Source organism: Jaculus jaculus, chromosome 20 (genome assembly GCF_020740685.1).
Source record: "Jaculus jaculus isolate mJacJac1 chromosome 20, mJacJac1.mat.Y.cur, whole genome shotgun sequence".
Lineage (NCBI taxonomy): Eukaryota > Metazoa > Chordata > Mammalia > Rodentia > Dipodidae > Jaculus > Jaculus jaculus.
Window position 1 is genome coordinate 10258987 of NC_059121.1, and position 12091 is coordinate 10271077.

The 12091-nt window shown below is 37.1% G+C and overlaps 1 protein-coding gene across 1 annotated transcript in view; it reads right to left on the reverse strand.

Moving 5' to 3' along the window:
* LOC123456274 (zinc finger protein 585A-like) overlaps positions 1–12091 on the reverse strand; it is a 545778-nt gene that overhangs the window by 525824 nt on the left and 7863 nt on the right. The window contains exons 3-4 of the mRNA XM_045139051.1: positions 8197–8289; positions 3564–5034 (exon numbers count right to left, since the gene is read on the reverse strand). Of these exons, the coding sequence (XP_044994986.1) occupies positions 3564–5034; positions 8197–8289 (1564 nt within the window). The remainder of the gene's footprint in view (positions 1–3563; positions 5035–8196; positions 8290–12091) is intronic.

Here is a 12091-nt window from a genome sequence, read left to right on the forward strand (position 1 = left end):
ACAAACTACATAGTCAGATATGGGATTTCCTGTGTCCCCCTTTCCTTCTCTGGAATTACACACATGAACAACCACAACCAAAATTTTTAATTGTTTTGTTCACTTACTTTTTATTTGTAATGGGAGAAAGAGAGGACAAGCATGGGCCTGTAGATGCATTCAAAAAACTCCAGATGCATATAGCACTCTGCATATGAATTTATATAGGTAGTGGGGAATTAAACATTGGTCAATGGGCTTTGCAGACAAGGGCATTAGTCACTGATCAACTTTGCCAATCCCGTAACACTTATTTTTATGTAGGTCCTATGGATCCAAAGTCAGGCACTCATGCTTGCATGCTATGCACTTTATCCAGCTAGCCATCTTTCAAGTGAATTGAATCATATTTAATAACTATTTTAAGTATCATTCTTACATTCATATCATCTTATATCAATTACATACACTAAAAGTTGAATTACCACAGAGTTAGCGACATTTGCCTTCAGTTCCAACATTTGGGAGGCAGAGGTAGTAGAACCAGCCTGAGACTACATAGTGAATTTCAAGTAAGCATCAAGTGAACAAGAACATGAGGATAGAAGAAAAACTATACATTCAAACATCCAAATTCTACACCTGGCCCATTTAAATTCATGATCCTCTTATGATTATATATATATTCAGATTAACTTTTAAAGTCTCCATAATATTTAGCAAATATAATAATCCAACATCTAAGCAGAGATCCCACAAAGTCTATTAATTTTGAGCCTTATAAACTCAAATTATAATTACTTATTCCAACACATAATGACAGAGTGTAAACATTTCCAGAGCAAAAATGTCATAACCAAGTAAATATCCCCTCCCCTCTGCTCCGTTCCTGTCCCCTCCCCTCCCCCACTTTCTCCTTCATAGCTCTGGTCTGCATCCTATCTCCTCCCTCTCTCCATTAGTCTCTCTTTTAATTTCATGACATTATCATTTTCTCCAATTATGAGTGTCTTGTGTGGGTATTGCTAGGTACTGTGAGGTCTTGGATACTGAGGCCAAATTCTGTCCGGACAGTTGTATGTAAGGTGTGGTACCCTTCCGTTAGCTCTTACATTCTTTCCGCCACCTCTTCCGCAATGGACCCTGAGCCTTGGAGGGTGTGAGATGTTCCAGTGCTGGTACACCTCTGTCCCATCTTCTCATCACTATGTTGTGTTTGGGCCATCCCAGTAATCATCACCATCTGAAAAGAGAAGCTTCTCTAACCAGAAGTGAGAGTAGCATTAATATATAAGTATGAACATTAAGTGTTGTGATTTCAGGGCAGTTTGGTGAGAGTAATATATGAACTTATCCAGACAAGAGCAAGCTTTATACCCCTAAGAGTTATGACCTCTCCTGCTATAGGCTTTTGATTAGGTTTTCAGTACCAGGCATGTATTCCCTCCCACAGCGTGGAACTTCCATCCAATAAGAGAGCGGTGGGTTTTGCCCGGACCAGACATGCCACTATTAGGCTCGTTCAGACATTTGGTGTGTCTGGCCAACTTAAGATTTCCAGTGTTCACTGTTTTCATTGCTGATGACTTCTGAATCCCGTAAGACTGCATACAGTGCAGCTTTATCCAGCTTTCAGTTGGCTGGGCTACAGATAGAAGTTTTTCTGCTCACAACCACCTAGATTTGTCAGTGACTTTGTCACTCAGGCATGTGAATTTCATGTCAGACAAGAGATGATTTCTTTCAAATTCAACATCACTCCAGTTCAAAAGAAATGGTCACAGTCATTATTACACAACATACTCTCAAATTTTCTTATGTCTCACATTTCATTCTGCTTTTAGCCTTTTCAAACATATCACAATTGCCCATCAAGCTTTGGTTACAACACCACATGTCTACTGAAGTTCAAATTTCTGAATCATTCCACATACTTCCCACAAACCAATTTCAAAAGAAGAAAATCAACAGGTTTTCAGAAGTCATTAAACTACGACTTAAAGAATAAAGTGTACAATTTTTTTTTGTTCAGATTCAAAACTATCATCTGCAGGCAATCTACGATGTACAGGCAGCAGTAGTTAATGGGTTTTCTCTTATTGTCAATATATATTGTCATTTCTTGGGAGAAAACAACTGAGTTTTTATTTTGTAACATTTCACACAAGTAGAAATATTCTCATATGTTAAATGATACATGAATTTTGGATGAAAAAATTGTCATGCGTTCTTTATATATTTCAGACTCATAAACACTTTATGAGCTCTATAACAGGTAAACGGTGAGCACTGGTAGCTTGTTCACATTCATAGGTATTCTGATTTCATGATTTCTATGCTGCATATTGAGAAAGGAATCGGAAGTTTCAAAACATTCATTACATTCCTATGGCTTTCATGTGACAAAAGTTGTCAGAGGTGTCTTCCAGATTGATGAGTTGTGACTTCTGGTAGAAAGCATTTCAACCTACATTACTTTGATGAGGCTCATTACCTACAATACTTCTCTACATGAGTTCGGGCTTATGCTAGAAAGATTTTTCACAATCATTGTATATACATATGGTTTCTCACTGGTTTAGTTCTCTCATGCATGGCTATCAAAAGATATGTGTTCATCATTCATTATATCCATATGATTTCCAAGATATTTGAATTCTATGATGCACAGTAGGCTGAAATTGGTGATGGACATTTTCCCACATGCATACATCTACTCATCTGTATGTCTTCTCTGATGCATAGTGAGCTGTGAGTGAAAGACAATATTCTATGTTCTCACCAGTTTTGAGTTTTCATTTGTTTATGACGGAGAGTGAATTGTAAGAGAAAGCATTCTCACATTTATTACATTATTATGATCTCTCATAAGTAGAAATTCTTTTTGGCTTGTTAAAGAAAATCATTATAACATTCATTGCATGAATATGACTTCTTATATGAGGTTTTTGATGAATAGTGATGTGCAGCACCTGGATGCAACCTCTGCAGTATTTATTACATTCATATGGCTACACAGCTATGTGACTTAACTGATGACTAATGATTTGTGACATCCAGAAGAAAGCCTTCCCATATTTATATGGTGTCTCACCTGTTTGAATTGTGTGATTCTGATGGGCATAGCAAAGAAAACATACCCATCTTCATTTTGCCCACATGTCTTTTGAATACTTTGATCTCTATTGAGACATGACTTGAAAGAAAACTCCCACATCCATTATATTCACATGATTTCTCACCTAAGAGTTCTCTGATGAATAGTAAGCTACGACTTGGAGATGAATGCTTTCGCATCGTAACATCATTTTTCCTAAGGGTGAATCCGCTTATGCGTAGTGAGCTGTTAATGACAGATAATTATAGTCATGAAGTTTCTCACCTGTTATTAGTTCTCTGATGCACAGTGACCTGTGACAGGGAATTGACTGTATTTCTACATTCATTCTATTTCATGGATTGTTTCCTATGTGAGTTCTCTGAAGCATAGTGAGTTGTGAATTCAAACCTGAAAGCTTTCCTACACGCAACATGTTCATGTAACTTTTCACTTGTGTCTTCTCTTATGTTGGTTAAGATTTGACTTAACATTAAAAGCTTTCCCACACTTATTACATTCATATGGCTTTTCACCTGTGTGAGTTCTCTGATGTATAGTGAGAAATGACTTGCGGATGAAGCCTTTGCCACATTCAATACATTCATATGGCTTCTCACCTGTATGAGTTCTCTGATGGATAGTGAGATGTATTTTGTAAATGAAACCTTTACCACATTCAGCACATTTATATGGCTTTTCACCTGTGTGGTTTCTGTGATGTTTATTAAGATATGACTTGGTTATGAAAGCTTTGCCACATGCAGTACATTCATATGGCTTTTCACCTATGTGAATTCTCTGATGTTTAGTGAGTTGTGACTTGGACATAAAAGCTTTCCGACATTCAGTGCATTTATATGGCTTCTCACCTGTGTGAGTTTTCTGATGTATAGTGAGTTGTGCCTTGGAGATAAATGCTTTGCTACATTCAGTGCATGCATATGGCTTTTCACCTGTGTGAGTTCTCTGATGTATAGTGAGAATTGACTTGGAGATATAGGCTTTTCCACATGCAGTGCATTTGTATGGCTTTTCACCTGTATGAGTTCTTTGATGCATAGTGAGCTGTGACTTGGAGATAAAAGCTTTACCACATTCAGTACATTCATATGGCTTTTCACCTGTGTGAGTTCTCTGATGCTTATTAAGATCTGACTTGGAAATGAAAGCTTTCCCACATGCAGTACATTTATATGGCTTTTCTCCAGAGTGAGTTCTCTGATGTATAGTGAGAAGTGACTTGGAGATATACGATTTCACACAAGAAGTACATTCATATGGCTTTTCACCTGTGTGAGTTCTCTGATGTTTATTAAGATCTGACTTGGAAATAAAAGCTTTCCCACATGCAGTACATTCATATGGCTTTTCACCTGTGTGAGTCCTCTGATGCATAGTGAGCTGTGACTTGTAGATGAAAGCTTTCCCACATTCAATACATTCATATGGCTTTGCACGTGTGTGAATTCTCTGATGGTTATTAAGAGCTGACTTGGTAAGGAAAGCTTTCCCACATTCAGTACATTCAAATGACTTTTGACCTAGGTTAGTTCTCTGATGCACAGTAATATCTGACTGGAAGATGAAGACTTTCCCATATGGCTTCTCAACTGCAGGAATTTTCTGACGTTTTTTAAGATCTGACATTGCAAGAAAAGCTCTCCCACATGCATTATACTGATTAGGCTTTTCACTTGTGTATGCTCTCTGATGCACAGTGAGATGTGACCTGGAGATGAAAGTTTGCCCACATTCATCTGGTATCTCACCTGTATGAGTACTTTGATGCTTACTGAGCTTTGACTTGGAATTCAAGGTTGTCGTCCCACATTCATACAACTTCTCACCTCTAATTGTTCCTTGATGACAAGTGTGATGTACCTTGTGATAAAAATCGTTCTGGGATTGTTTAAAATCAGTCTTTGTCCAGTACATTTTCTGCTCACTTTTTAATTCTGAGAAATACAAAGGAACTTATTACATTCTTAATATAAAGTAAAAATTTGATTTGCAAAGGCTTCCTAGTACTTGGTAGGTTATTATATTTTAAGACCATATAGCTCACAATAATTATATTAATTATATTAATATTAATACTACTTTTCAACTGACTTCTTTACTACTCTCTTTGGTGGGTTGCTTGACTTGACGCATGGTCTTATACAACGAAGCGCATATTCAGCAAACGTTTTCCTGTATTCACACCATGTACTAAACATCTCTAAGTTGTCTTTATTTGATTATTGCTTATTACTTTTATTGCTTCCTCATTAAGTTCTGGTCTAATTTTTTAGAACAACATAAATTCTCTCTTGTATTAGGCTTATTCAAGAATTTAATATTCAGGATGGAGAGATGCAATATTTAGGGTGCTTGCCTGAAAGGCTAAGATCTCAGGCTCAACTATCCACATGCCATAAAAAGCAGATTCACAAAGGTGAAGCAAGCACAAGGTTGGACATGCTCACTATGTCGCAAAATCATCTGGAGTTTGAGGGTAGTGGCTGAGGCCCTGGGGCATCTATTTTTGTTCCCTCCTTTTCTATCTTCCTCCAAATGAAAACAAATTAAAAAAGAATTTAGTTTTCAGTGAAATAACCAAGTGAGTAAAAAGAAAACTTTCCGTTTTACCCTACTTGCAGTTCTTTACTAAAGTGCTTACAGCATTTTACCACATGTTTAATGGATGCTTTATTATACAGATTGTTTGCTTTATTTACCAATATAAGTGCAGAATTCTACTTAAATAAATAGAAGATTTTTGTTGTTGTTTGTTTGTTTGATTTTATTCTCTCCCCTACCACCTTTCTAGATGGATCATATGTATATTTTTGTTTCTTATCTATTTACATGTTCATATGCTTTGGTTAATTTGGAAAGATGTGGTAGGAAATGTATGTTTTCTGATAATGGGTCAAGCTTGGGTGTTAGTCATTGCCTTTAACCTTGTGTGACAATCCCTATTGGTATAAACTACTGTGTATGCCATGAATCTGGCCTATGGGAAATGAGATTCTGAGTGCTCTGGCTGATTCTGGGGATCTAAACTAATGATTATGCAAAAAGCACAATTAACCACTGAGTGAACTCCCCAGACAACATTGGGTTTAATAATGAGTGTGGACATGGCTATCTTATATTTTTCAATTACTAGTATCTGATGATAATAGTAGATGAACCATGTTTTCAATCATTGTTATTATGGATGAAGAGGAAAAGGACAATGAGGATAGCAATGAAAAAAAGAGAAAGAACAAAAACATACCACACTAGAATGAGAGCAAAACAATAGTAACTATAATAAAGAGGGTTAAAATACGAATATGAAAAACATCACAATATCAATGTTGAAAAATAACAAATTGGAGAACACCTATATTCTATCTTCCAAGTATTTGTTTCCATTCATAATGGTCTTTCATCTGTAGATGGATATAGTCACTCACTGCTTACTATTGAAATTGGTGACACATGTGTTGATAGATTAACCCAAAACCAAGGTCAATGGCAGGTCTACACTCAAAAGTTATATTTCCATATAAAAGTGACTGGATACCCTTGAGATTGAAATAACAGAGTCCAATATTACTTAACATACACAAAAAAATACCAGGCATCTCCATTGTATATTACACAATGAAAACCCAGAAAAAGACTCTTAGTTCAATTCATGGACATAAGTGCCCAAGTAAGAATTAACTACATATGATAAGGGGTTAGGATACACCCATGTAATTGACCTGCATTAAAAATTTTCAGATGTCGGGGGAGAGAGAGGAAATTACCATGGGATTTTTTTTTTATAATCATGGAAAATGTTAATAAAAATTTTAAAAATTTTCAGAACCACATTACAACTAAACATGGTGAAGGTATAATGAATGTCTAAAGGCCAAACAACATGATCAATAACATTCCCTTATTGAACATTAATAAACAATGAGGATGACTCTTCAACATAAAAGGTAAAACCCCAAAATGCTTCCCATCTTGGGGTCCCTAATGAAAAACCTGATCAGAAATTCTACATTTAACAGTTTCAGATCAAATATTATTTCTTGTGACCATTTCCCACACATAAATATTCAATGTTTCCAGACTCCCTGGATTATCTGTTTTCAGGTTTCAAAAAGTTAAAATGTTTTCTTCTAGCCTATCTCTAATGTTAGTATGTTATTATAGATTGAAGGACAGCATATTGAACTGAATCTCTACAATTAACCATTTTAATAGACACATATTTCTACTAATACTACAGATACCACCACTTTGGCACAAGACCTTTTTCTACTGTCTGACATTATGTTGTACCTGTGGCTTTACTTTGTATTTTTATGTATAACTAGAGAATGAACTATTTCCTACTATTCTTTCAAAGCAATTCATATTTCCTTCACTTTAAAGTCTCAAATATTCTTTCAATACCTGACACATTTCTTAGTGATGACAAATTACTTCTGTCACCTAAATTCTAATGAATATTTCACAAAAGGGTACTAATCCCTTATGAAATCTCTGATGCTCTCTTTTCCAACTTATTTCTAAATTTCACAGGTGACTATAAATATAATTATGTTAACTACTCTCATTTTCTCAGCATTATAAACACCTCCACCATTAAAGAACTGTATAGTTGAATAAATACTTTTCTTCCTCAACGTGTTTCACTTAAAGATTTTGTCACAGCAGATAAATTAAAAATATTGCAACCCACAGAAAATAGGCAAGTGAGAATTTAGGTACAGCATGTAATACATAATATTTTTCAAGACCACGTGTTTATGGAATTCAATTCTGGAATGCATGTAAAAAAGTTTTTTCAGCTGGGCATGGTGCACACACCTTTAATCCCAGAACTCAGTGGGCATAGGTAGGAGAATTGACCTGAGTCTGAGACCACTTACAGACTGCATATTGAATTCTGGGTCAGCTTGAGCTAGAGTGAGTCTCTACATTGAAAAACAAAAAACAAAACAAAACAAAATTATTCAATGGCATAAAGAGTCATGCTTTCTCCATGTCATAGTGTGTGTGTTTCAAAGAAATATCAAGACCATGACAATGTCTAATGAGTTCTCATCTCACTGACCTATGTTACACAATATGCATTTACTTGCCTGGAAACATCTGAATTGAGTCTTCTTTTAGAGTCCATGGTGCAAGTCCATTCTCCAACTTGAAGATCAAATCAGGTTTGGTCAGACAGTTCCCTGTAATTGGGAAACAATGAACAAATTGTGTCAATGTTATATCACATGGACTCTTGGATTATAAAAGCTGCATGCCTACAACTTCTCGTTAGTACATGAAATACAAATTTAGCTTAAAGTTTATACTCCCAGTGTTCATTAACTAAAATATTTTCCTGAAGTGACATTGAGAATCTCTCCCAAAAGTGATGTCAGACAGCATGATACATAATATGATGATTTTTTTTTTGATTTTACAATATATAGACTCACTCTAGCCCAGATTGACCAAGAACAGATACAGTAACCTCAGACTGTCCTCATGCACATCCACCTAACTCAGCCTCCCACATTATAGGACAAAAATTGTGTGCCAAAATTTCCAGCATAAAACAATGATTTTTTGCCAGGCATGGTGACACATGTCTTTAATCCCAGCACTGGGGAGGCAGAGGGAGGAGGATCACAGTGAGATCAAGGCCACCCTGAGAATACATAGTGAGTACCAGGTAACGAGACCCTACCTCGAAAAACAAAAACAAACAAACAAACAAAAAAAAACTAATGATTTTTGAAAAATAAATAAATAGAGCATAGTGGAATAGGAACATAATGAAACTAGAAAAAGAATAAATGACATTTATGATAGGCAGAACAAAGAGATAGTGGTTATAAAAAGAACAAGAGACAGAGGTTGTGGGAAAAGATTTTAACCAATGAAATGAATGGAACGAAAAGTAAAACAGAAGATTCACAATGAAATTGATGAGAAAAAAATTGTATGACTATTTAAAAATACCTCATGCAAATTAAGAAATTGAAAAGAATGTAAGGAAGGAATGGACTTTAGATTCATAAGAATTGCCCTTAAGTAAATGAATGAACATAAAAAGATGTTCCAGTGTAAAACAAATGAAATAAAAATAAGATCCATGAAAGAATTTTCTATTATGAGAAAGAAATTCACAAAGCTCACAAGAATTTGAACACATTTGAACAGCAAATTAAAGAGCAAAACCAAAAGCCAGTTATAAACAAACAATACAGGCACTGGCACATTCTCAGGTGTACACTAATAGATCAGCATTAAACTAATGTGGATGATCTACAGACCAAACATCCAAAGTACACATGCAGTAATAATCAGTTAATATAGATGCAAAATTCCTAAATGTAATAGAAAACAAGTAAGAACAACAGATAAAAATAACACACACTATAACTAGAATGATGGCTCAGCATGCAAGCATTGTTGCTCTATAACCATGGGTACTGAAGGACCCGGAGTTCAATTTTCTAGATCCAGTGGAATTGCAAGCCTATGCAGGCCTGTAAGCGAGTCATACAGCATTGTAGAGACTAAAAAAATCTTTGAATCCCTGTGTTGCAGTCAGGTTTGTATTGTTGGCAGCAACCAACCAACCAAGAGCAGCTTGTGGGACAAAAAGTTTATTTGGGCTTAAGACTCTAGAGGAAGGCCCATGATGGCAGGGACAATGAAGACAGGGGCAGAGGGTGGACATTATTCCCTCCTCAACATCAGGTGGACAACAGCTGTTGGACAGCGTGTCAAACGCTAGCAAGGAGACACTGGCTATGACACCCATAAGCCCTCCCTCACAATACACTGCCTCCAAGAGACATTACTTCCCAAATCTCCATCAGCTGGGAACCTAGCATTCAGAACACCTAAATTTATGAGGGACACCAGGATCAAACCACCATACTCTGCCAGCTCTACAATCAGGAATAGGAGGCTTAGACCACAAAGAGTAATGCCAGCACACATGGAACACATCATTACCAGTGAACTCACAGAAGCACAGAAAGGCAACTGCCACATGTACTTCCATATCTGAGATTACTAAACTGGAACAGCTTGAGTGCCATGCATACCTGAGAAGCAACTCTAGTGACACATAAAACGGATGCTAGGGTTTCGGGAAAGGAGAATGGGAAGGCAGGAGGAGTTATACACAAAACAAAATCCAAAATGAAGTGATATCATGGAAACTTCCTCATGGATAGCAAGCTAAAAATAAAACCCTCAATAGGAGCATGGAGGGATCATCTGGTGAGAAGGGCCCCAAAGAGTGTAGGACAGAGGTTTGCCCGAAAACATTTGGATCTGGATTGTACCTTCCAGTACCAGATATTGGTTACAACTCACACTTAGCTGTTGATCAGAGAGACGCACAAGGTCCACAAAACAAGACAGGGTAATGTCAAAGCACTTGATGGCCCACCTGAGGAAAAAAATAATATCCTATTGCTAAAGGCATCACATAGCCAGGTGTGGTGGCTTATGGTTTTAATACCAGCACTCAGGAGGCAGAGGTAGAGGTTCACCATGAGTTTGAGGCCAACCTGACACTACATAGTGAATTCCAGGTCAGCCTGAACTAGAATGAGACCCGACTTCGAAAAACAAACAAAAAGACATCATATAATATGAATGCAGAATATCAAGAGATCCACCTAAGGCTGGGCATGGTGGCGCATATCTTTAATCCCAGCACTCGGGAGGCAGAGGTAGGAGAATCACCATAAGTTCGAGGCCACCCTCAGAATACAGAGTGAATTCCAGGTCAGCCTGGGGAGAGTGAGATCCTACTTCGAAAAACCAAAAAAAGGGGACGGGGGGAGAGATCCAGCTGAATCTGCAAGCAAGTTAGCCTGTATAATGCTAAAAAGTGCTGCAAAGTGCTACATGAGCTGCTGGGGGGGAAATGGCCAAAAATGTGAGCAAGCAGGAGATGCTGCTATATTAAAGCAACTAATCTGAAAAGATTCACATCCCTGTGCAATAGTGGCTCACAGACTAGGTGGGTAAACAATAGCTCTCTGTTTGGCTACAAGATCTGCTCAGTGGAAAGGAATATATAGCTGGAGCTGGGAACCAAGTCAGAATCCTACGGAGACCAAGATTATGGATTCCAATGAAAACTTCCCGGTAGTCTCTATCCAAAAATGTGGCCACTCTGATCAAAACTTCTCTAAATTAATAAAGCTTATCCTTTACCTATTCTGATCTCGTTCTCCATTGGAGAGTCTGCTTTTATTTCTCAGAAAATAGCAAGAATTGAGGACAACCAAAATCTATCAACCAAACAAAAATAGCTGACTCTGTGTCAGATGAATCACTCATAGCAAAGCAGTTAGAACCCAGGTGAAACCACAAAGGAATTGGTGAGACGAGCAAGAGTTTTGCTTCCTAGGAACGACTGACAATTTGCACCAGAGTGATGTAGATAGACCCTAAGGATACACAAAATGCACCAAAGCAAAAATCTAGAAGTAGCTGAAAGCTTAACACTAAAGCATACTTAAAATATACCCACCAACGCTCAGGGAATTTTGCAGAATAGGAGGTGGAAAGAATGTAAAAGCCACAGTGTAGAATAGAATAGCCAGTAGCATTGCCCACCACCCCCAGCCACAATGACTGACTTCTGCTCTCACAACTTATAATCCACAAGGCCATGGTAAATAACAGCAATCCCAATAAGGAGGGCCGTCAGTGGAGTGGGGGCAGGGAGGAGGGAAATCATCATACCAACACATTATGTATACACACAGTTTCTATTTAATAAAAAACCGTTACAAGGAAATGCTGTTATACATTGTATTTTGAGCTACTTGAAAACAAACTGTACATATAAACTCATAAATACAACAATGTAGAGCAAACTCACTGATAAAACTACACTACTTGATGTCACAGTAGAAATAAGTACCACAATGATAATCTAATGAAAATCAAAATGTTGATGGTGTGTTAATCTTCAAACTGTGAGACATTTTCCCAATTTCAACTCAAGAA